Raw genomic sequence first — 25,309 nt, 5'->3', positions numbered from 1 at the left:
TTAAAGCAATGCTTCTCTAACAATCTAATTGTTCTTATAGTGATGGTTGTTGATCTTATGGTAATTATCAATTTGTAATTCTTCATGCACCTCCATTTTAATGTATATAAATTGTCTTTCTTCCCAGCTTGTCATTTGACTTGTTATGGTAGTGTGAAATTCATTTCAGGGGTGTAATGTTAAAGTTATTTACGCAGGCCCCTTCTTAGCTTCCCTCTCTCTATCTCCCACTGTCTCTACCTCTCCTTCAATATATCTCTTTCTCTCTATCTCTCTCCCTACCTGTCTCTCTCATTGTGTCTCTCTATAATGAATTCTTAATGACTCTCTCTGCTGGGGGCAAGACAGAAATGAAATGTAATTCTACCTGTCAGGGTGAAGAGCACACCTTTTAAATGTTTAATGGTTAGCGCCCAGGCTAACACAAGCAGCTGAGTCAGGAAACACTGAGTCCACTCATCACAGGGGCTACAGGCTAATAGGCTAATTATAGATTGTAGGATCGTAACTATATTCTAATAGGAAATATTGGCTCAATGTGTTTGATATTATATGGGCAGTTCTTAAATATCTCAAAGAAAGATATAGAGTAATATTTTTAGTCACGCTAGCAGCTTGGGTGTAGGGATGGCAGTGAAGTGTCTGGACAACTATTGGATAGATTTACATGAAAGTTTGTACAGACATTCTTGTCTGTACTTAGGATGACCTGTAATAACTTTAGTGATAATTGAACTTTTCCTCTAACGCCATCATCAGGTCAAAACTTTTATTTGTCCAATACCTGCAAAACTATTGACATTCCCATCAGTTGTACGTTGTGTTTGCTAATTAGCAAATGTTAGCATGCTGAAACGATAGAGTTAGTAAGATAGTGAACACTATACCTCCTAAACATCAGCATGTTAGCATTGTCATTGTAAGCATGTTAGAGTGCTAACATTAGCATTAAGCTCAAAGCACCACTGTGCCTAAGTACAGCCTCACAGAGCTGCTGTAGACTCTTAGTCTTTTTTAGTCTTTACGGTGTACAGTTGGCAGTGCTGGAAAAAAGATATTTTTAACTTCAACATCTGGCTGAACTCAATTTGTTAATCTATACATTCTAACCAGTGACAGTGGGTGATAATGTAACTCACAGACTGATGACTTAAACAGTTTCTGACATAAATAACTGACTTGACAAATGACAACTGACCTGACAAAATGATTGCCATACCATTAAACTGATGAACCATTGTTACTGGCTGACTAATTACAACATGACGTGATTGACAGTTTGAATGTCTAATGATTTTCTCTGTCCTGTAGGAGGAGAAGGAGCAGCTGATTGAGTACCGGAGTACTGTGGCGAACCTGGTGGGCCGGGCCAAGACGGTGGTGCAGCTCCGCCCCCGCAACGCAGAGAGCACCCTGGGAGCCACAACACCCATCAAAGCCATCTGCGACTACAGACAGATAGAGGTATGGGACCCACCATATATTCTATTTCATGAACATGTGGGTGTGCATGTTTTCTTTCTCTCAGAAAATAGTAAAAGTTCATGATACTAGAAATCTGTTAATCGAGTTGAGCTACAGTAAGCCAGTCTCGCTGCTTCCACCATAGCTCTCAGATACCTGTGTTAATGAAGGTGTATATAAGGAACCCTTTGACTACCAGGACAAGGTTGTGACCAAATGTGTATATACAGTATGCAGTGTATCAGCTCACCACTGACCTCACCACTCTATTGTTTTAACCCTCACCACCAACCGCCTCCTCTCTGCCCCGCACTTCCTCTCCAAGCCCCTTCCACAACCACTTTGTGGCTGTTCTATTTTAGCTGCTTCCTCGACGCTGCGAAATTTACTTGGATTTTTTTGCCTTTAGATTGATGAATACATCTACACAATCTCTTTTCTCAGCCTAGGTGGTTCATTTTAGCTGGCAAGTACGAATAGCAGCACTCAGTTTGGAAGCTGAATAAGGATAATGATTATGATCCAGAATTTATCACTGACACAGTTCTCACAATAGATGATCTTTGCATTTGTTCTCCTCAAAATACTCTGTGACTGGATCTTTGTGAAAGCCTAAATAAAAAAAAATAGGCAAAAGACACTTGGAAGTAAAGAAATCATTAATGAGAAGAGAACTGAAGCTGTGCATTGTTTTTCCACTCAGAGACACGTGGAAAAAGTCTCTCTCTCTTGCCTCTTACTCTCAGCTGTGATGTCTTCAGGGAATCTACAAGCCAATCAATTATACATCTGTCTCATCCCCTTTGCGGGCTCAGTTGAAAACAGGCACCTAGCTCTCCAGCAGGGTGGACATGCTGCTGCCCCTTATACGCCTATTTTTAGTTTGCTGTGTTAGATTCCTCAGGGTCAATTTGTTCATTGAAGCATACTGTATGTGAGGTGTTGTTTCCAGGTGAAGAAGGAAGGTGGTTTGTTCCTCTACCGCATCACCGATGAAAGAAAGCAAAAAAGGAAGATGCAAGCTGCTTAAAGTTATACTAAAATAAATCAGTGTATGCTGATATTCAACAAACGTCTGGACAAACGTGCACATGACCATAAGTAATCTTTCTCCTTCACTTTCCTGTGTCTCCTCCTTTCTCTCCATACCCTCATGTACCTTTTTGGCCTTTCCCTTCTCACTCCCTCCTCCTCCTCCTCCTCCTCCTCCTCCTCTTCTTCTTCCTCCTCATCCTCTTCCCTTCCTCTCGTCTGTCGGCTGGGCTGGCAAGACAAACGTTCAGGTATAGCTGCCTATATTCTCCCTCTCTCACCTCAGATTCTTACACTGCACACACTGCACTGCCCTGTTTGCTCCTCTCTTATCAGCTGATTTCAGGCTGTACTGTCAGTAATGTGTGTTCACTGTGAATTTGATACCTGCCCTGGTAAATGTCTTGAAATAAAATTAGTTAAATAGTAGGTGTGTATGAATTGGGTTTGTGTACCTTTTATTTTACTTAGCCAGTCAAACACAACAAATCCAATCTCCATCTGAATAAAAAGCTAAATTGTGGCTGTTTTTAGATATCAAAAAGTGAACCAGATGGATTAATGTATGTGCACATGGCAACCTGTTGTGTCTTAATGGCACTAGATGGCAGGAATCTGGTAGTAGGACAGAACTAATGTGCTGTCTCTCAAAATTTGAGGGTAGTAGTGACAAAAACACAACTAAAGTAGAAAATGGCGAGGGATTTCTACTTGAAAATATGGACAACCCAAAGACAATGAAACTGTCTTAAAGAAGTAAGCTGCTCTTTTAAATTAAGACAGAAGGGACAGGAGACAGACAATAGACAATCAAGTAGGGTGGGGCACAAAAACACTATTAATACTTTCATACTGGGCACACAAGACACATAAAATTGACTTGATCGTTGATAAGGGTGGATGGCAATCAGTGAGCTGAACTGAACTGAACACAGTCCATGCCTCTCAGGCTCATTCAGTCAGTCAAATAATAACAAGTCACAGCTTTAAGCTTTAAAATACATTTCATGTATTTACTGTATCTGCATAGCTTTGCATCATTGATGTATTGATGTGTGTGTGTGCAGGGAGGAGGTGAGAGAGGGTGGTGGGTGGGGGAGGCAGTACAGCAGTAGCCTTTTATGTGCAGCCCTAAGACTCTTTCCCACAGTCATGGCTTTGCCTTGTGTTTATTTTAGAACTGAATTTATTTTCCCGATTCTAATCCCAAACTCTTTGTTTTTGTCCTGTGCTGGGTTTCTTAAAATCACCATGTCAGTAATGTTTTTTCCTCGTTGGTGAATTGCTGCTCGAGGTGAATTTGTGAAACCCAGCCCAGGTATCAGTAAACCTCACTTTTAAGTTTGGACAATATTTGCAGCTTTCAGTTTAGAGGTGCAAAACAGCTTTCAGTCCACATGGCTTTGTTCCTGTGTCAGGGACTCTAATGTCATATAATCTAAGGGCTTCTGCTAACTTCATGAAATTCACAATTGTTTGCATTTGGTGTTGCATTATGAGTTTGCTGCTATCAGCTTTTGGTTTACATGTTTTCCCTTCTCTCCTACCTTGTTTTCTCCCTCTTTTTCATCTGACCTCTCCTCCATCCATCCTGTCTTCTAACCTCCGTCATCTTTCTTTTTAACTATCATAAATCCCTGAATTTGAAATCCTACTTTCCCTTTCTTTTAATTTTTCTCTCGTACTTTTCCATCTTGTTCTTTATGTCCTCTTTGCCCCCTTCCTCGTTCCCAACATGTCTTTTCATAACCTCCATTCCCTGTTTTTTTCTTTTTTCCTCCTTCCCCTTCCATTTGTGCTCCATCTATCCCTCTCTCTTTTTCTGTTTTTGCATCATCCGTTCCTCCTCTCAGATCACAATAAGCCGAGCCGAGGAGTGTGTGCTGGAGGACAACTCTCAGAGGACCAAGTGGAAGGTGATCAGTCCGACAGGGAATGAGGCCATGGTCCCCTCAGTGTGTTTCACCGTCCCACCTCCGAACCAAGAGGCCATCGACACAGCCAGCAGGTGAGACACATACTTGAGACATAACATGGAGCTCAATTAGTTTTGTTGTGAAAGTAAACAGTGTTTTGAGGATAATGGTGTTTGTAAAGTTGGTGATGAAGTGTGGATGTTTTTGGTGAGGAGTTGTTACATCTCACGAAAAAGTAAGGAAAAGGGGACAGTAGAGTATGTAGAGTATAAATTTTCATTCTTGCCAACACAATAACCACAAAAATACAGATTTGCAGTATTTTCAAAAGAAATAATTGACACTGAATTGCCCTATTTTTCTAAAGAATATAAACAAAACCAAAAATTAACTGAGGTTCATTCAAAATTTTAGAAATCTAGAGGTTCTAATCGATCAAAGTGGTGTCATTTTGTCACACAATGAAATTTGAAGCCCCCTTCACGCTACACACACAGAACACAAAGTATATACAAATATTTAGTATAGGTTAAGATATAGGTAGATAAGTAGTAGTAATAATACGTACTATTGTATAATATGAGTGTTGTCCTGCCAGTGATTTGTAACAGTAGTCACTTTTTCAAAACAGTTGACACCTAATTTCAGAATCTTTTTTCAGAATTTTATTTTTTTTTAATTTTTTTCACACCTCAGTGGGTGAGCTATCGTTTCATATTCACACTCATTCCATGGCGGTTGTGTGTGTGGTGTGTGTGTGTGTGTGTGTGTGTGTGTGTGTGTGTGTGTGTGTGTGTACAGGACAGAGCAGTTGTACCAGAAGGTCATGTCTCTGTGGCATCAGCTACATGTGAACATGAAGAGTGTGGTGTCCTGGCACTACCTGCTCAAAGACATCAGAATGGTCTCTGGATGGAACCTGGACACGGTGAGACTCTGTGTGTGTGTGTGTGTGTTTGTGTGTTTTTTTTATTTTTTTATTTATTCTGTTGTTCTGTTTTGTTGTTTTGTGTTCTGTTTCAGTCTGTTCTCTTTGCTTATTTTCTTCTCTGTTCTGTGTAACTAATCCGTTCTGTTCCTGTCCTCTTCTGCTCTGTCATACTTACCTTCTCCCTCCTTGCCTCACCTGTCAGGTTCGTTGTCAGTCCCCGGCAGAGCGGCAGCAGGTCCTGGGTCATCTGGAGTCCCAGTTGGCCGACTTCCTATCTGACAGCAAAGAGAGCTCTCTGTTCACGCCAGGCGAAAGACGAGAGCTGGAGAAGGACGTACAGCAGGCCCAACAGCACTGCCAGGACCTGCTGCTAAACATGGAGACCGGTGAGACGGGATAGACCCATATACCCTCATGGATGCATACAGACCTCCTAAACACTTATATTGACAATCAGTGACATGGTCTGAATTTACCAGCTGGTAAATGCTAAATGGTAGAAGCATTTTTCTCCAAGGTTCATCACCAACTTTTTGAGATAGTAGTTGTTTCAAATGGTTTAGTGTTTTCAAACAATGTCCCTGCTGAACACTGGACCTCTGTCTGACCTTCAGCCAATCAAACTGCAGCAAAACAATGGCTCTGTATCAAACTGACACTCCTCACAGCAGGGTAGCATCCAGAACTCTGCAATCTTAATCTGTTAATGAAAAACTGCCTGTTCATGAGAAAAAATGTGTATCACTATTTTGGCCTGTACTTTAAGACACTGCATGAGGATGAAACTCAGCATGAAATCATACTAAATAAAACATATTAGAGAATGTTATTCATCTTAATTTTGTTGTCTCTGAACAATGAACACAGATTAGTTTTTTTTTTTTTTTTAAATAAAACAAGCAAATGGCTACAGTGTTACTGTTCATGCTGAAAATAACTCTTCATTGAACTCATCCTTCTCTTTTCTCTCTCTCCAGTGGAGAAGGATGAGTCAGTTTCTCGATCCTACCTGTCAGAGCTGCAGAACATCACCCTTCGTCTAAATGAGGCCGAGCAGAGACTGACGAGGGGAATTCAGACTCCGCCTCCCAGCCGGCTGTCAGGTGACAGTGCTGACAACACTGTCCAGATTGCAGAGCAAGAGGTCAGTTTGAGCTCCATCTGCTGGTTGCAATGGGCAATAACACCTATTTATGAAGTTAATATTGAGTTTCATCGGTTAATGTTTCTTGAAAAATATTTTGCTATATATGGACTAGACAGAGTTTTTAAGGGCTAATAAAAATTTCTTCATACACGTACAAGAAAAATCCCTAAATCTGATGGCAGGTATTGATCAGAAATGTGATGATTGTTATTTTACTAATGGTGATGATTAATCTACATTTATAGGTCTAATAGGTTTTGAAAGTATTTGTGCTTTGCTTAACTCTTCTTGGGGAAGTTTTTCACAAAGGAAAAATGTAATGAAAAAAGGTACAACAGAAGTAGAGTGTATTGGTTTTTCAATGACAGTAAATTAATCAACCTGATTTTGTAACAGCCCTCTAGCTGTCCATGGTTAAAACAACGGCCAACATTTTTTGAATTACAATTTGGTCAGTAGCACATTACCTACCCCCTCATTTTGCTCTCCATTTCTACTTACGGCTTACTTAAAATCACATTCTTGTCTAGAAGCTGCAGTTTGAGCTGGACGCCCTACGCTCCAGTTTGGGTGATGTCTCTCGTCGCTGTGTCAGTTTCTTCGAGGAGAAGCCGACATCTTCCAGTGTTCCCGTCCTCCGGTCTGAACTCAATCAGACTGTGGAGAAGATAGACAAACTGCACAACCTCTCGTCTGTCTACCTAGAAAAGTTAGCGAGCATTTTCTCCCTCTAGCATTTACAGCCATTCTGTTTGTTGGACAACTCAGATATATACATGAATGTCTCACTTAGCAAATGTATGATTTATTTACCTCTCTTTACCTTTTACCTCCTCAGGTTAAAAACGGTAGACATCCTGATGCATAGCCTGGATGAAGCGGAGAGCCAAGTCAGGAAGAACGAGAGCAGACTAAGTGAGGAAGACATTGTTCCTGCTGACACAACGGCCATTCAAAACATCAGAGATCAGCTAGGGGTAAGGGACATGTTGTCACATAAACTTCTCTTATGGTCAGCTAAAGAGAGAGGCTCACGTTGTGAAACTATTTGACTAACCTTTCTTCTGCATCTTTTGGTTTCTGTTTTTATCTCTTTCCAGAAGTGGCAGGCTGAGCTTGTCGAGCAGGAGGGCATCTTCCAGTCTCTGCAGTCGAAGGTAGGCCGGGCCAAAGAGGCGGGGTCTCAGCTCAGCAGGCTCCACCCAGACCGCAGCCCCGAGCTGGAGCGCTACCAGGAGAGAGCCAATCAGATGGTAGAGAGGTGGAGTGGAATCAAGAGACAGATGGAGACACGGTAAGCAGGACAGGGTGAAGATGAGAAAAGATTTGGGGAAGAGAGGAGTAGAAGGAGGAGGAGGATTAATAAGTTTAAATAACAGAATGAGAGTGAGCGTACTGTAATGATGTTTTGGCGTTGACCCTGTGTCCTGATCGCCGATTATTTAGAGAATTTCATGACAGAACATGTAATGATCCATTGCCTTGCTTAAAAACACTTATGTGCACATAATGGATACAAAACTTAGACTATACTTACAATATTTTTGTGTGTTAAATGTTCTGAATGTCTTTTCCCATTTTGTTGCAGACGAACTGATCTAGAAGCTCTGGGCTCAGCCCTGCAGCAGTACAGAGATGGTCATTCTGCTCTGATCGAGTGGATTGAAGAAACGACAGAGAGACAAGAAAACACACAACCTGGACAGTCAGACAGCAAAGCACTGTCTGAACAACTGGCCCAGCAGACGGTTAGTAACACTTTGTTCACAGACTTTGATCTGTAGATTGATGTAATGGACTGAATGGATGGTTACCTGGAAGGACAATAATAAAATGCTACGGATTGATTCTAAGGAATGATGGAGTCCATTTGTGATAGAAATGTTGGCTTTCATCAAATGGTGTTTAGTGGAACAAAAGAGAAAAGACAAAATGAAAACTACACATTATATCTGACAGACTTAAATAAATTATATGTATTGTTTTTGGCTTCTTCAGGCATTAGTAGCTGAGATCGAACAGAACCAGACCAAACTAGACGAGTGCCAGACTCACTCCAAACAGTACTGCACCTCAGTGAAGGTAAGACACTGTTTCTGTTCTTCTTTGGGCAGACGTATTTCACTACGATGGTCCAAATTATCCGGTAGTCACTAGATTGTTCTGTGTTGCAAACAGTCAAAAATACGTGTAAATGCATTTGATATGTGTCAGTTTACAAACTAGTATTACATTTTAAAACTCCAAAATACTCTCTCTAGTATTATGATTACACAGCTACTTTTTTACTTATTGTCCCACCGTGGCTGTATTCTATAGGATTATGAACTACAGCTGATGACCTATAGAGCCTTTGTAGAATCTACGCACAAGTCAACTGTCAAGAGGAGGAGGATGCACTCTTCCTCTGACGCCATCACTCAGGAGGTAAGGACAGAGAGTCTGGTATATTCTTTTTTGATTAGTATCACTAAGTTTTTGAAGATAATTAATTTGGTGTGAATATAATTTACCATCACTGATGGCTTGTCATTGTTTTTGGCTTGTATCTCTACAGTTCATGGACTTACGCACACGCTACACAGCATTGGTCACCTTGACAACACAGCATGTAAAGTACATCAGTGATGCACTGAGACGACTAGAAGAGGAAGAGGTGGGACTGTGTTTCCCTATATATCTCTGTCTTGCTTGAAGTTGGAATTTGTGGTTTGATTAAATCACTGTAGTGCAAAAATGAGAAGAATTTGTGTATATTGTCTAGCATAAAAAAAGAGTTCTTATTTAATGTCTGATTGTCTAAACAAGGTAAATAGTTTGAGATTTATCTTGTAAAACATGTTTTCAATCTGTGCAGAAAGAGGTGGAGGAGGAGAAGCAGGCCAGGGTGGGTCAGGTTTCAGACCTGCTGGGCTGGGTCAAAGGCCTCCAGGGACGGACTGGGGGCCCCAACGCAGAGTCTTCACTTGCTGCTCAACAGGTACAACAAAAATCTAATATATTTTGGTTATACACATTATTGTACAGATAAGTTGCCTTTGAGCAAGGTATTTTACATGTAAGTAGTCCAGTGGGCTATTTGCTCTGTGCAGCTCACAACTATTTATATAAATAAATATATATACAGGATAATGGTTCCTCATAAATAAAATGTTATTTGCTGTTTAATTGAAATGGTAGTTGATACTGGTTGTATTGTATACTAAGCACATCGTGCATGTGTGTTCTCTAAAGGCCATCAGTGAACAGCTAGCATCCAAGAAAGATGAAGTGGCTGAAGCCATAAGGAGTACTCAGGTCTTCCTGCTATCAAAACAGGCCAGCAAGTAAGTTTAGATCATGTGCATGGACACACAAATTGCACAGGCTTCCTCATACTATACAAGCAGTACATGCTTATCTAGCCACTTGTCATGGAAAGTCTGAATGAATCAAAACATTTTCAGGGGTTTATTCCAGTTTGGGAAAGTTGGGGAATTTGTTGAAACCTCAAGGGAAGGTGGGGAATATCAAGGGAATATTTCAAATGGACAGGTTCAATGTAATATCTCCAACATAAAACCATTGAACTTTTAATAAAATGTATAGTAAACCCATTGTGTACATATCGGCATCACACACTCAGACACACACTAAATACATAAACGCCACCTGCTATAATCTTCTCCCCTGTGTCCTCTCCAGGTTGTCCCCAGAGGAGCGTGCTCATGTAGAGGCTCAGCTGGATGAGCTGACGGCCACCTACAACCAGCTGTGTGATAGCTCCACCCAGCAGCTGCAGCAGCTAGAGCAGCAACTGGCCAAAGAGGAGGAAAGAAAGGTAGATTGGTTGAAGGAATGGGCTGAGATGGAGAGAGAGTACTGCAGATTGATGAAGAAAATGTATTTTCGGCTTTTGCAAGCTTGACAAAATTGCGAAGGTACTTCTATAAAATGTTGCTTTGAGTCTGAATACGCTTGCAAGCTAAGCGTGAGTTCATTTGTGAGCCAGAAAGAGTGTGTGTGTTGTACAGCATGTTGTGTGTTCACAGAGTGTGCATTTTTGACAAACATCACCACTATTGACGAATCTTTCTCATTGACTTGGTTTGGTTTAACAAACATCACAGACCCTTTTCAGATGTGTATTCAGATGATCTAAAAATAACATTTTCTATTTTTGGCACTTTTATTTGATCTCCTTCTTTGTTATTCAAGGAGAAGTTGCAAATAGTATAATAATCTGTCAAGAAACAGTCTAGAAGATGCTGTAATCTTTGTCATAAAACACTTTTTAGTGAAAGTGTGGGCAAAGAAGAATTAACTGGATGACACTGTCTGAAAGGGTCTTAGCATGGAGTGATCCACTTTCACATTGTTCTCCTAAAGCCTGCAGTCATTTCATTAACTATCACCACCCTAGTTTTTGTCATCTTCATAATCAATGTCATTATCATCAGAAAATACATCTGCTGAACTGCTAACATGGTTAATACATGGCCTTAGTGGTGCCGCACTGGAGCAGCGCTGCCCAAGTCATGCTAGCAGTTAGGTAGAAGCTGTAGAGCTCTGCTTTTCGTAGATCCATTGTTTGAAACAATCATTTTTGAATAGATGCACTTTCACATTTGTCTGTCATCTCTGTAGCTACAAGTTAGTATCATGTTACTTTTCTTTATGTAGTGGTAAATTAATGCCACTTCATAAAGTCACCACATTACATTTCAGTATTTATTTTTACTCTGCATTTTTACTCTGCAAGTTTACCCCATGTATACATGTAAAGTCGACCAATGGGAATCACACATTCACAGTCAGCTCTCGCTTGGTCATAAAAATCTTCCTCTGCTGGTATATGCACTATGGTACGTCGGTCAAAAAAGGATTGAATGTGTGTGAGAATTTCAGGTTTCAAGCAATCCTTGATGATAATTCTTATGTCTTGACAGCTGCACCTCATAACTGATTCATATGTGAATGTTGTATGTTTTTACAGGGACTTTTATGTGACTAAAGAAATACTCACTGAAGCATAGATGTTTTAAAAAAAGTCACTTTTGGTTTAGAGTGTAAGTGCACCAGAGGCCAGCTATGCAAAAAAAACCTACTTCACCATTTGAGCATGTTGTGTCCAGATCACAAGAGTGTGTGTGAATGAGAATGTTTGTTTGTGTTTGTTCTAATGCATACTATTAATGTGTGAAACTTTAAACGAGCGTTTTGCTTAAAAACCACTAACAGCTGCCAAAGGAAAATTGTGGACATCCGAGCTCTGAGCCATGGATCAGAATGAGAGATGGAAAGCAAAGTAGAACATTTATAAACACACTAAATGTTAATGAGTTAGATCAGTTTACTCTTCAGTTAAAGTGTTAATCACAATACAATACTGTCACAATGCCTTGCCAGTGATAGTGAGTGATTCCAATCTTATGTGATACATGGTTTATTGCAAGACAACAATCTGCAATTCACCATGATATCTGTGCAACTTAAGAGGTAAACATACCTTCGAAATGGTGTGCATTCATTAAGTGCTATATAAATAATTTGGCCTACCCCTTGTCAGTTTCTGTTTAAAGGTGTCAGAGCCAATAAGTCATAGTTTAATTTTCTGAGCCTATTCCAGTTTAAAGTAAGGTCAGCAGGAGGATTTAGTGTCAGTGCAGTGTTAGGAGTCAGAATGAAGAGTGGCATGCAGAATGCTAACAACCAGCTTCTCACCTGTTCCGCCTCACTCTGCCGAGCCATAAGCTGGCCCATTAATGTGTCTGCCATGGGACAAGCCCGTACGGTAAGTAGCGCTCGCTTTCTCTCTTACCGTTGCCTGTAAGTTTTTTCTCACCTAGACATTTTAGTCTTCTCCTCTTCTGAATACTTCTGTGTTCTTTTATGTGTGTTTGCTTACCTTTTATCTTTCTGCATTTTTTGTTACTAGTTGCTTTGTTGCATGCTTAGTGCTTGTTTTAAAATAGCTGTGGTAAGTATTAAAGCGCTTTTTACTATAAAAGAAATTAAAATATGAGAAAGAAACAATCAATTTCCTAATATGTACAAATAAGTAACAAAAAGCAATTATAGTTTTTTTAAACTTATATCTGTTATGTCGTTGTGGACACTGGTTGTGGGTTTTCTTCTTTTTCTGATTCTATCATCTGATTCTGCCCATAATACGCTATGACAATATAATAAATTATGATAACATAGTAACAAAATAATATATTTTCTGGCTCAAAGTGCTGTACCATGTTGATCTTTAATCTTACCAGATTGAATGTCAACTGGAATTTTGTTTTCTTTTTTTTTGTAGAACCAAATTGCCATTGCTGGAGTAATCGACCTGGGAACAGTGGAAACATTCCCAGTGTTCCAAGCAGCCCAACGTGGTCTTATTGACCAGGACACCTGCCATGTGCTACTGGAGGCCCAGCTCATTATGGGTGGGCTCCTCCAGCCTGACTCCCCTCTCAATCTTTCACTGGAACACGGTCAAGCTCAAGGCCTAATTGACACCCATACCAGACAGTCCCTTTCTGAGCTAGAGAGTGCCTTGCTTTTGGTGGAAAATACGAAATCTACAGATGACCAACAACAAAATGTGTTGCCAGTAGCTACGGCCATGGAGTTCGGGCTCATCAGAGAGGAGGTGGGACTTCGTATTCTAGAACTCCAGATGAACACTGGAGGCCTTAGAAACTCAACGGGAAAATTTTTGAGTTTGGAGCAAGCAGATGACAGGAGACTTTTGACTCCAAGAACCCTCACCAAACTCCAGTCAAGGCTGCAACGTAGAGAGCTGATCGATCCAAACACAGCTGAAAAATTAAACCTGTATGAGCTACAACAGCGCTGTGTCCCCAGCGATGACTCAGGTCTCCTTCTCCTCCCTGTCAAACAGCAACCTGGAGGAACTGTCTGCCTCCGGTCCGGAAGAAAAGTTGGCATCTTCCGTGCAATCCAGGAAGGCCTGATTGATCGGAAAGTTACTGTACGACTTCTTGAAGCTCAGCTCTTTGCCGGTGGTATTGCTGACCCACGGTCAGGCCACCGGCTGACAATTGATGAGGCTGTTCGTCATGGGCTTATGGACCAGGATCTAGCCTGTGCAATGTTAGCACGACAGCTGCAAAATGGGGGAATTCTAGACCCTTTCAGTGGAGAACGCCTGGATTTGGAAGAGAGTATTCGCAGGGATCTTCTCTCCTCTCGTTTGGCTCTGTTGGTCCTTGAGTCTCTCTGGGCTTTCATGGGAATACTCTGGCCTGAATCCGGAGAACTCCTGCCCATAGTTGAGGCTCTTCAACAAGGAGTGATCTCAGGAGAGCTATCAAGGAACATCCTAAGGCAGCGACATGCCATTGGGGCTCTGTACAACCCAGAAACCCTCCAGGTGCTTCCCCTAAACCAGGTTGCTGAAGAGGCCCTTGAGCCCAGTGTAGTCAGTTTTCTCAAAGACACCCACATTCCAGATGTTCTTTCCAGCATGAACCAGTCAGGTACCCCATCTCTAAACCGCTTGAGCTGGGGTTCCACCAGCTCCTCTCCACCTCCATCCTCTCCACCGCCTTCATCATCTCCCGAAGGCCTTGTCTGGGATGCTACACCAACACAAGGAATGGATCCTGCAGATCAAGCAAAACACAAGCTGCTGTTTCACCTCATGACTCATAGCTATGTTGATGCTCATTCAGGAAAACGATTGGTGCTGTTAGATCCTGAGTTGGTGGAGTTGGTCAAAGCTACTGAACTGGTTGCTGGAGACTCTGTATATGGAAGTCAAGTTGAGCCACAAAGCAGTTTGACCAAAGATGAGCAGGGGAAGTTGCAAATGGTGAGAGAGTTTAGTTTGACAGATAAAGAGGCGAGTGACAGACAAACTGAGGTTGAAGAAGAAAATTCCAATGTAGTCACACCAAGCAAAGAATTTGAGATAAATGGTACAGGCAGTCTAGAAGGAAGGTATAATGGAGAAAACTACAACAAATTGCTGCAAAAACCATCAGTAATTGTAGAGAGTGATTTAGCCTTTGCAGCTAAAAATGAAATTGGCGTAGATAAAGATGCAAAAGTAAAAGCTCAAAAGAAAGAGATATCCAATCTTGAAAGTTTAATGGCTTCAGCTAAAAACCTTGGAGAGGCAACAAAAGTCCTAGATGAGCCAGTAGCAACTGAATCCAAACCCAGGTATAGTGGTGGTCAGGAGACTAGAAGTACAACCACAACAGTAGATAGAAAAACAGTCATGGCACCACTCAAATCAGAGGGAGATTTTAGATTGTTGAAAGAACCCATCCTACTGGGAGCAAAAACAAATAAAGATGTTAATTCAACCCAAACTGATGAAAGGAAAGATATAAAACATTCCCAGACTGAGTCAGAAAGGATCAAACAAAAGGTGCCTATAACAGAGACTGACTCAAAGCATGCTAAGCCTCAGATTGATATCCCTGATTTAGCAGTAGAGAAGGAAGGGGAGGATGCTGAATTGGCAAGGTTAGTCCTAGAGCTCAAACAGGGAGGTCTGATGACAGATGAAGGGGAAAAGCTGCTCCCAGATGAGGCAGTAGCCCAGGGTGTCCTCCCTGGCCACACAGCAGTTAAATTAATGGCTCAGGCAAGTCTGTTTGGGGGTTTCCTAGATGCCAGCAGCGGTGAGTCACTTAGCATGGAGGATGTTATGCAGGAGGGTTTACTAGATGAAGATCTAATGTGGCGTGTCCTGAAGTCCGATAAAACCCTTGCAGGGGTTGTGGATGTAGAGAAAAGGCAGGTCTGTGGGGTAAGGGAGGCAGCTCAGGCAGGGTTGATTGACCCCAACACCGCTGCTCGATTTCTAGAAGCCCAGGTGGCGTCTGGGGGAATTGTTGACCTACGTAGGGATAAGAAAGTCTCCGTCACTCTAGCAGCAAACCTGGGACTGATTGAGGAGGATCAAAGAGAAGAATTGGTGGCACTAGAGAAGGCATACAAAGGAAAGGATACAGATTCAGCAACAGCCCTCACTAAAGCCAGTTTACAGCTACAGATGGAAGGTGTTATTGACCCAGAGTCCAAGTCTCCAGTTCCTCTTGAGCAAGCAATTCAGAAAGGTTTAATTAGGTCTGAGGAGGCGTATCAGGTGTTGGCAAGGCAGGTGGCTGAGGGTGGTGTAATACATCATGCTTCGGGGATAAGGTTGTCAGTTTCTGATGCTGTAGATAGAGGACTAGTGGATCGGTCCATTGCTCCTGGGCTGGAGGAATTAGAGTGGGTCTACCAAGGAAAAGTCAGCCCTTCATCTCACCCAGAAGCCATTGTTTTCCAGGCATCAATAGGAGCCATTTTAGACCCTGACTCTGGATGTAAACTGACATTGACAGAGGCAGTTTCTAAGGGTCTTCTGGATGAGAATACTGCCAGTGAAGCCATGGCTTCTTCTGCTGTAACACAAGGAGTGCTTGACCCCCAAACTGCACGAATTGTGCCTTATTCAGCGCTTGTAAACCAGGGTAAGATAGATATTGAAACAGGTAAACGCTTCTTGGAAGTGAAACCATTCAGAGGTGTTCATGATGAGCAAACAAGAGACAGCTTGACCCTTCCTGAGGCAGTTGCGTCAAAGAAAGTTGACCCAGTTCCAGCATTGAGGCTGCTCCAAAGCCAGGCAGACAGTGGAGGGATCATTGATATCAGTACTGGAGAAAGGCTCCCCCTATCTGAAGCTTGTAAAAGAGGTTTAGTTGGAGACAGTATGGTCAGGGTAATAGCCACCAACCAGTTTTTGAAAGGAGGCTTAGTTGATCCTGCCACTGGACAACAAGTCTCTAGTCTCAATGATGCCATTGCAAAAGAACTGATCTCCAGTGACATAGCTTCAGAGATTCAGGAGAAACTGGCTTCTGTGGAGATAGAGGGGGATGAAGGCAGCGCTACACCTGTTGCGTCATCAAATGGCACATACAGCCCTGCTGTTATATTGTCAGTGTCAGGCCCAGACAGTCCAGAAAACTGGTCAGATGTAAACACTGAGGTGCCTTCAAGATCTCCACTTTCAAAGAAAGGTTTAGCAATTACACAGGACGATGGAAAGACGTTGACATCTGTAGTATCAGATCAGTCACTGCTTTATGATACTACTACAGAAGAGGACAAAGTAGAAGCATCACTGTCAGTGGAAGAAAAGGCTTTAATTGAGCCAGACCAATCCATAGACCTCTTGTGTAAGTTTGCTTCTAATGTTGAGAAAAGAATTCAGCAAGCCATAGAAGAGAGAGTACCACAGACAGACATCAATAAATCAGAGCCTCTTCTTAAGCAGAAGCTTGATGAGAGACTGCAAATAGGTGTAAGTGAGACTGATGATAAACAAAAGGGAAATGTTTTCAGACATTCTATTGGAGAATCCATTCAGGCACATGACTATGATATTGACAAAGATTCACAGGAAGAGGTTAGAAAAGGGTCTGCTATGTTAAAGTCAGATGGGGAACCAGTGAAGGTTGGAAAAAAGGAGTTTAGACCCAGTGATGAGAGCACATCTGTGGTTCATCATGATTTTGAAGATGGAAACCTGACAGGTTTTGTGGCCCCACAGATTAGAGATGACAGAGAAAGTAAAGATAGCATTGAGTTGTCAAAATTGAGTGAAGAGGATTATAGAAATAGTGATGTGGCAGCACAAAGAGATGGTGTAGATGAGAAGGGTAAAAGAGTGGAGAAAGAGGAACCTTTAAAGATTGAGATCAAATCTAGCACTGACGTTGAGCAGTCAGACCAGTTATTGACCTCTCCATCCAAAGTGACACAAAGCAAAAGCAAGAAAAAAAGGAAAAATAAAAAGAATGGGAAGGGTAAAGAAGCAGAGAGTGAAACACACACCTCAGAGATAAAACATCCATCTCAATTTGATCAAGCAGATACTCAAATTGAAGTGCAGCCGGAGGCTATAGTTGCAGTCACAGATGAGCTTGCATCACAAGACAAGTACGAGAAATCACAGATTCATGGTCAGGCAGCTTCCACTAGGCCTCCAAATGGAGAAAGTGAAGCAAAGATTGACAGGAAGATTGAGGCTGAAAATGATTTGGTAAAACAGGGACAGGAAGCATTTCCAGCCATTCTGGAATTCACAGAACATACTATTGAGCCAGAGAAAGATGCAATAACAATTACGTTATCAAATGATACAGAAAAGGGTGATAAGAGAGATGAGATGAAAAGGGAGGAGCAGAAAGAGAAAGGTGAAGAGAAGGCTTCTGTCTCTCATCAACCAGAACAATCAGAGAGCAGTCAGGAGGTAAAGAAATGGAAGGAGCAAGAATTGCCTAAGAAATCTACTCTACCAGACAACGAGAAGGCAGCCTTGATACTGAAAGCCAAAGAGAGCATTCTGAAAAAGGTGTTTGAAAAAGGAGTGAGTGAGAAGCAGACTGCTGAGGAGCTGCAGGCACTGCGCAATGAGGTGGGGAAGAAGGAGAGTCAAGGCACAACTGTTAAAGATGTAAAGGCACAAACTCTGCCAGCTAAGGTTGATGGAGTGGAGAGTCATGATGTCAAAGATGATAGTGATAAGAGACCCAGTGGTTCACCAAAAGAGACTGAGGAGGAGACGAGTGTCAAAGAAGACGAAATAAAATTGACAAGGGTCAAAGAAGATATGACTATGGAGAAACTTTCTGTCAAGGAACACATAAAGACTAAACTACTGGAGGTTTCTTCAAATGAGAGAGAAAAGAACAGGAGTTTTGGAAAGGAAGACATACAGAAAGACATTGAGACAGCTCCACCAGGCCAGCCTAAAGAAAATCAGCAAAGTAAACGAAGTAAGAAGAACAAGAAGTCAAAGAGTCCAAAAGTGACAGACAAAACTGAACCTGATACTGAGAAGTTACCGACTGATGAAAAAGTGGATTCTGAGGTGATATCAACAAAACTTACCACAAAATTTGCAATGGCAAAACCAGATTTAGATAACTCAGCTTTGACTAATGAGCAGAGGATGGACAAACATACTGATGGTCAGTCAGCTGGTGATAATGCAAATGTAGTGGAGACCTCTGTAATTAATGTTAAAGGAGTTGAGACCAGTCGACGAAGTCCACCATGTTTACGTCAATCAGAAGAACTCAATTCTCACATTGAGGAACACGTACAATTGACAGGGGTTGCATCTATTGGGAAAGAAGGATCTCATTCCGAAACCAGAAATGATACTGAATCCATTGACTTTTCTCATGAGGCAGTCCCATGCAAACCAGATATCCAACCCAAAGCTCAGTCTATGGCCCCTGGCACACAACCAGATAAAAGAGCAGGGAAAGGCAAAAAGAAGAAAGGGCACCAACCACCTGAAGTTGATAATACCAATGTTCCTGAATCAAAATCTTTAAAAGACCAACAACAACATCTTGCGTCTCCAGAATCAGTAGAAGATACTTCAACTGAGTCTGAATCAACTGAAGTCCTTGAGTCTGATACAGCCACTGAGAGTTGGGAAGAGGGAGAGGATGATGTCAGAGAGAGTAGAGAAATTGTGTCAAACAAAGAGAGGAAGACATCCAAGACTGGCAAGGTAAGAAATGGTAGTTTCTTATTTTCTTTAAGAAACTCTCTTCTGCATACATTTATACACACATTTTTAGGATTAATAATCGAGAATGTTATTATGTTTTCTTGTATTTTTTCTCCTATTCTCACAGTCGTCATTGATGCGTCAGGAATGCTTGGAGCATGACCAGCAAATTGTAGCCCTGGTCTCCATGGTAAGACATATTGAGGTCCGAATCAAACAGCAGCAACAGCAGTCTGTTGGCCGCAGCCTCATCGCCTTGGATGACATCATCAGACAGACTGAGGTGAAAGACTATGCATATTTACCTTATAGAGATATGTTGTTATATTAATGTCACACCAGCCCACATTAATGAACCTTTTTTGAGGCTTAAATTATTTCGCAGTTTCATTTGTGCATTTTATCCCAGTGTGAGCCAAAAAAAAACGGATTTAAGGATTAGTCTCTTACCAAACCGCATCAAGAAAACTTTTGTTTTCTTTTCCTAATCTGTCTCTCAGACTCTGGACCTTGAATTGCGTGACTTGGAGCCTGCGATCAACAAGGAAGTGGAGGCTGCTGAGCAGCTGTTGAAGCCCCAACCTAAAGGTGTTCCTCCACAGCTTCTATTGGCCCTGGAAAAGGATGGGCGGAGCTTGGCTCGAGGGTATGAGGCTGCCAGAGCACTTTCTAAGGGCATTCTGCAAAGTCTACAAGACCATAGAGACTCATATAAGGTAAAAGAAGCAGTCTAGAGAAAACCATAAAGGAATATGTTTATTAGGTGCTCATTTGTTGTAGAGATGACTTGGAGCCATTATTCTCATTAGAGGAATTGGAGATTTTTTTAGATCAATTATCCTATTTGGGTCCAGAAAATTCCTTGTTTTCTCTGTGTAGATGTTTGAATTTACTAGAGTAGGACAAGGCTACGATAATCAACAGCAATACTGAATCACTCTGACATTTCTCTCAGGAGGCAGTAACAGCTGAGCAGAAGTCACTGGGTGGACAAGTGGAGAGTCTGCTCTCTTGGCTGAGGGAGACAGAGGCGCAGATGAATGGAGGAATAGCGGGGATGGAAAAAATGGAGAAGGCAGAGAAAGATGACAATCGTGATCAGGTCACACAGCAGCTGAATCTTTGCAAGGCAAGTTGTCCAAACTGAAGAAATATGCTCCTTTTTGAATGAATACCTAAAATTATATTATGATACAACATAGATATTTTGTTACACTTTAAATGCATAGTCAATTTTGAATACTTATACTACATTATTCCTTAGTGCTAATTAAACAAGGATCATGTGACATAAGGTAAAATTATGCATTGTTTTATTAAATCTTGTAAATATATATTCTGTTTGTTCGGTGCTTACATACATTGATACATTGTTGGGATTTGTTGCCTCAGAGGCAGTGTTCATTTCTTTGCACTACCTTTAGAGCTATGGAGTCATTTACCCCTTTTCTTCCTCTTCCCTTCAAGGAGCTTCAGTCATCTCTGATGGCTCGCTCCAGTGAGGTCAACAATGTGGCCTTTGACATTCAGGTGTTTATCTCAGAGCGGGCTCAGGACCTGGCCCCTGAGCAGAGCAGGCAGCTTCTGGGGCAGCTCCAGCAGCTCCAGAGGGACTTCCACCGAGCATCAGGCCAAGCCCAGGCCTGGGCCGATGCCCTCTCCGCCCAGAGAGAGAGGGAGGAGGAGTGGCAGCGCAAGGAGAGAGTGAAAGACGAGGAGAAGGATCGAGAAAGACAGAGTGCAAGGGAGAGAGAGGTTTGGAAAAAGATGATTGAGTCGAACTGGTTTGAAACGCTGCGCTCTTTCTCACTAATACATTTTAAATGCAATTAGCTTTGTTATACTATATTTCACAGCTTTATGTGTCATGCTGTAAACTATTGCCATGCTTTCTTACACAAGATCGTAGTACTGTTTTGATAAGCACTCACATTCTATACAATCATATCAAACTTGTTTAAGACTAGAATCTGATGTAAGCTAGCTAACCACCACAATTTAACTGCCATTATACATCATCTCAAACCTATTCATCATCATTTCATACCTTGATAGCAACCCACTGCTGCTCCTGTTGCAAAAGCTTTGCCACTTGACATGGACAGTATCACCACCCTCACTCCTACTACACAGGCTTTTATGCAAGTGTGTTTGCTACTCTGCATGTCTCTATAACATGTGTTTTATTAACCTGTTTGCCTTGCTGTTCCAGATCGCCACTGAAGGAAATCGCTTGTGTCACGGCGGTAAAGGCTAGAGATTTGATAGTAGAAAAGCCTCGCTGGTTACAATGCTTAACTGTTTTTCCTCTTGTCTCACCTGAATACAGAGGAGAAAGAGGAAAAACAGCAAATAAACATATTTGTTCTCTCCGTATTGTTTGTTGTTGCTTGACCAACATGTTAATGTGAAGATACTATATATGTGTCTGTATGTCTGCCTGTGTGTGTAAGTGTTGACTCTGGACACAATCTGCTCAAAGCTTGGCAAAGTATGCACTATGCAAGAATTTTGTGTAGGGGCAAATGTGCATTTAGTGTGCTCTTATTTTAAGAAGTATAAAAACTGGTGGTTATAACTAAAATGCAAAATGGTCTCTTCCTGTCACATGATCCAGTTTAATTGTTTATGATAGACTCTAATTCATGTCAGTATCAGTCTTCCTCACATTTTCTTTCTTTGTGGGTCTTTGCTCTTTTTTCTTCCATCTCTCCTTATTCCTTTCTCCCAGGTGGTTCAACAGCAGAAAGCTGAATGCTCTCAGAAACTAGAAGGCCTTACTTTGTGGTTGGCTGGAGCTGCCAGCATGCTGGCAAGTCAGAAAGCTGGAGCAGAGTCAGGTGATGTGAACGTCCTGCAAGAGAAGCAAAAAAAACTAAAGGTATTAAACTTTCATCTCCCTCCACATCTAGAATCTAAAGGCCTAAAATCACAAATTAATCTCCTTTGCATGTTTATCAGTATCATTTTAACTCACTGTATTTGTTTGACAGTTTATAAGACTTACTTCTGACTGCTCTAATTTGCTCACCTAAAGCCTTGTTCATCCTCACTGTCTCAAGGCCATCTTGAGTTCGGATACCACAGTATATTTACTTCTTTCTTTTCCCTCACTCTCCAGGAAGTACAGAAGGACCTCCAGATCAAACAAGAGGGCATAGCTGAGGCTATCCGCTCTGTGGAGGAGTTGCTGGCAGAGCGAGGAGAAAGTCTAACCCCAGAAGAGAGGGAGAACCTCCAGGGGGCACTAACAAGAATGAAGGAGCAGTACAGTGCCCTTACAGACTCAGCAAACACGTCACTGTCAGAGGTGGACACAGCCATCAACACCACTGTACAGCAGAACACACAAAGGGTAAGAAGATGAGAGTGGTTAAATACTATATAAAAAATTTTTAATATTGTTTACTAGCTTTTTTTGTACTCATCCTCTTTTCTCCTTTTCCTCTCCTCTCTTCCAGGCGAAGGCTGAGGAGGAGCTCCAGGAGACCCAAGGCCAGATAGACTCTCTGCTGAATGAGTTGTCTTCCCTTAACCAACCAGGTGGGAGAGGAGTTGGATCTGGAGAGGCCAAAGATTTTACTGATGCATCATTCTCACAGCCAGAGGGTGCTGTGATGTCACACACAGAGATGCTGCAGGTTAGAATCTCTAATCCATGTGTTGCGCATTTTGACTTAAACATCTTACAACATTACCAAGTTATGACCTATAACCTTTGACCTCTCTCTCAGGCGGAGCTTCAGCAGCTCCAGTCTCAACAGGCACAGCTACTCCAGATCACACAGTCCACTCGCTCCCTTCTGGACCAACCTGACTCCACTGTTCCTCCTGAAGAGAAGCAGCGTCTCCGGGCTGCTCTGGATCAGCTGCAGGCCAAACACCAGGACAGGCTGCAGAGCTGCCAGGTACTCGAAATAAATACTGATGTGTACATGTATGTTAAGTCTACAGCAAGGCCTCCTGACCTGCCGTATGTGCCCAGATCTGTGATATGTTGACCTTTATCTAACTGCAACTTAATGGGGTGCCAGTAACAGTCTGATATTCATTTTGGATGTTTTGATTTTATGAGAATAAAATTTTACATGGTCAAGAAAATTGGGCAAGACAGCTTTTCTATTTTAATGGTTGGGATAAATTAGTCCATTTAATATTCACCTTTTTTCTTGGTATTTTTGTTATACTTAACTGACTGCTGCTGCTGTAATTTTCTTCTAGGACCGTCTGAGGAAGTCTGAGGCTCTGAAGGATGAACTGACGAAGTTCCTCCAAGAACATGGAAGTCTAGGTACCTGGCTGGAACAAAATGAACAGGAGCTCCGTTCCCTAGGGGAAGGAGAAACCGATGCACAAGGACTGAAGGGCAGGCTGGAGGAGCACAGAAAGGTACACAAAATACACACGTTAATAAAATAATGGAGATTTCTCTAACTATTGTTTTATGTTATTAATTGACCTTTTATAATATTTACATGTGAAATTCCTCATGAAACTGGGCGATAACTTACTCACATGAGTGTGAGTTTATCATTCCCATTTAACAGGCTGCAGATTCTCCACAAGAGGGAACTGTTCAGTCATGTCAGACCAATTTTACACAACCTATTATACTTGCAGGAAAAAGAGCAGCAGCACTTTAGACCAGATAGAGACATGTCGATGTTGCCACCTACAGGCAGAGAAATTATAACCTGCATGCTTTTAAAATCTGGTTAGAACCCTAACCCTTCCTTCCCTCTCCAAAGAAACTAGCAGCACAGCCCTGGAACAGTGTGAACTCTGCAGTCTCTGTAGTAAAATGCTCCAGACAACAAAACTTACATTTTGTAGGTTTATACCTGTTCAGCAACTATAGAAAATATTTTTTAAAAGTGTTATTTTAGGAGTCATTGTCTCTAGGTGGCCCTAGTATCAAAATTGTATACCTATAACTTTATTAATAGATGGCGCACACTGGCATATCTACATCTGCAGGTTCAAACTGCTGCTTCTGTTACTTTTCTTGCCTGTCAGGTGCAGGTTGCACTGTAACTGCAGGTCTGACAGTGTTGGCACTGCAGCTCTGCAGTTGGATTATATTGGCTGAGCCTGGTTTTGGGTGCTTTGAAGTGAAGTGAATTTGCTGAGAAATATCACTTACTGCATCTGGGCCCAGTATAGCTGAGTAAAAACACATACTGCCCAACTACACTTTTTTTACCTTTAATTATCCGTGAAAGACTGAGTTTCCACGCTCAGTTTCCATCCATCCATATGCCCTGACATGCCCTGATTTACACTCACACAATCACACATTCTCATCTGGAAGCCAGTGAGAAACTCCACTGAAGCAGTTTGGGATAATTTTCTTCTTAAGAGTCCCTTGATATCACATTTGCAATGTTTTATATCCTTCCCTCACTAATGTTTTCCCAGAAATTCTGGAAATTTGAACTAGCGACCTGCTGGTCATGATCATGTTTTCCATTAACACGTTGTTTTTTTTTTAAATTACATTTTTCCAATAGACACACTGTACATATCTGCATGAATTTGTCCCCAACTGACCTGTAAATGTGTCTGTATTTCCAGCTTGCTGAGGATGTAATTTGCCACAAGGCGGACCTGCGCTTTGTCTCCATCTCCGGTCAGAAGGTTCTGGACTCTGTTCAAGGAGCTCTGGAGCAACTTGGTGGTTCAGACCCAGCTCTGGACAGCACCAAGCAGCTGGTAACTGACAAACTGCAAGATGCTAACCACAGATACACAACCCTACACACCAAGGTGAGGGATTCTATAATACATTCTTGAAATTGTTGCTCAATTAATTAGGTCTCACATTTTGTCTTGAATTTACAAATACGTAATTTCTTTGTTGGTGTGTGCAGTCAACAGAGTTGGGTGGCCGTTTGTCCGGCCTGTTGGAGAGGTACCAGCAGTACCAGGATGAGGTTGTCTCCCTTCACTCCTGGCTCAGCACTCAGGAACAGAACCAAAGCATAGCCAAGCAGACAGAGACAGACCCCCAGAACCTGCAGAACACACTACGACAAGTACAGGTGAAGCATAGATTATAAACATTAACATAAACAAAACACAAAGTGAGGGGGGGATGCAGAAAAAGAGCACAGAGTATGGAAAATATTGTTCATGATCTGGGCTTGTTGACAGTCTTTCCCACCCGTTACATCATGTTGAGTACTGTCCAAAAATGTTAAATTCAGTCAAGAAATAATCATCTGGAAAAAGGGTGGAATACTAAAATGGAAAGTATGTAGGAACCATGTCTTGGTTCTAAAACATTCTTG

At 41.8% G+C, this 25,309-nt stretch overlaps 1 protein-coding gene across 28 annotated transcripts in view; it reads left to right on the top strand.

Moving 5' to 3' along the window:
- The window catches only part of macf1a (microtubule actin crosslinking factor 1a), a 240,425-nt gene that overhangs the window by 138,834 nt on the left and 76,282 nt on the right, over window positions 1–25,309 (top strand). For 18 of the 28 annotated variants that reach the window (XM_044171868.1, XM_044171870.1, XM_044171871.1 and 15 more), the window contains 28 exons: window positions 1,312–1,464; window positions 2,736–2,747; window positions 4,350–4,504; window positions 5,214–5,340; window positions 5,546–5,729; window positions 6,321–6,487; window positions 7,021–7,199; window positions 7,329–7,467; window positions 7,591–7,784; window positions 8,079–8,238; window positions 8,489–8,572; window positions 8,810–8,917; window positions 9,048–9,146; window positions 9,348–9,470; window positions 9,725–9,816; window positions 10,175–10,310; window positions 12,780–19,019; window positions 19,147–19,302; window positions 19,520–19,735; window positions 19,975–20,148; window positions 20,487–20,774; window positions 21,751–21,900; window positions 22,141–22,374; window positions 22,481–22,660; window positions 22,754–22,927; window positions 23,241–23,408; window positions 24,594–24,785; window positions 24,890–25,060. In XM_044171868.1, the coding sequence (XP_044027803.1) occupies window positions 1,312–1,464; window positions 2,736–2,747; window positions 4,350–4,504; window positions 5,214–5,340; window positions 5,546–5,729; window positions 6,321–6,487; window positions 7,021–7,199; window positions 7,329–7,467; window positions 7,591–7,784; window positions 8,079–8,238; window positions 8,489–8,572; window positions 8,810–8,917; window positions 9,048–9,146; window positions 9,348–9,470; window positions 9,725–9,816; window positions 10,175–10,310; window positions 12,780–19,019; window positions 19,147–19,302; window positions 19,520–19,735; window positions 19,975–20,148; window positions 20,487–20,774; window positions 21,751–21,900; window positions 22,141–22,374; window positions 22,481–22,660; window positions 22,754–22,927; window positions 23,241–23,408; window positions 24,594–24,785; window positions 24,890–25,060 (10,455 nt within the window). The remainder of the gene's footprint in view (window positions 1–1,311; window positions 1,465–2,735; window positions 2,748–4,349; window positions 4,505–5,213; window positions 5,341–5,545; window positions 5,730–6,320; window positions 6,488–7,020; window positions 7,200–7,328; window positions 7,468–7,590; window positions 7,785–8,078; window positions 8,239–8,488; window positions 8,573–8,809; window positions 8,918–9,047; window positions 9,147–9,347; window positions 9,471–9,724; window positions 9,817–10,174; window positions 10,311–12,779; window positions 19,020–19,146; window positions 19,303–19,519; window positions 19,736–19,974; window positions 20,149–20,486; window positions 20,775–21,750; window positions 21,901–22,140; window positions 22,375–22,480; window positions 22,661–22,753; window positions 22,928–23,240; window positions 23,409–24,593; window positions 24,786–24,889; window positions 25,061–25,309) is intronic. The other 10 variants (XM_044171882.1, XM_044171878.1, XM_044171877.1 and 7 more) reach the window with 2 other exon arrangements.

This window comes from Siniperca chuatsi, linkage group LG17 (genome assembly GCF_020085105.1).
Source record: "Siniperca chuatsi isolate FFG_IHB_CAS linkage group LG17, ASM2008510v1, whole genome shotgun sequence".
Classification (NCBI taxonomy): Eukaryota; Metazoa; Chordata; class Actinopteri; order Centrarchiformes; family Sinipercidae; genus Siniperca; species Siniperca chuatsi.
This window is presented reverse-complemented; position numbering and strand designations above follow the sequence as displayed.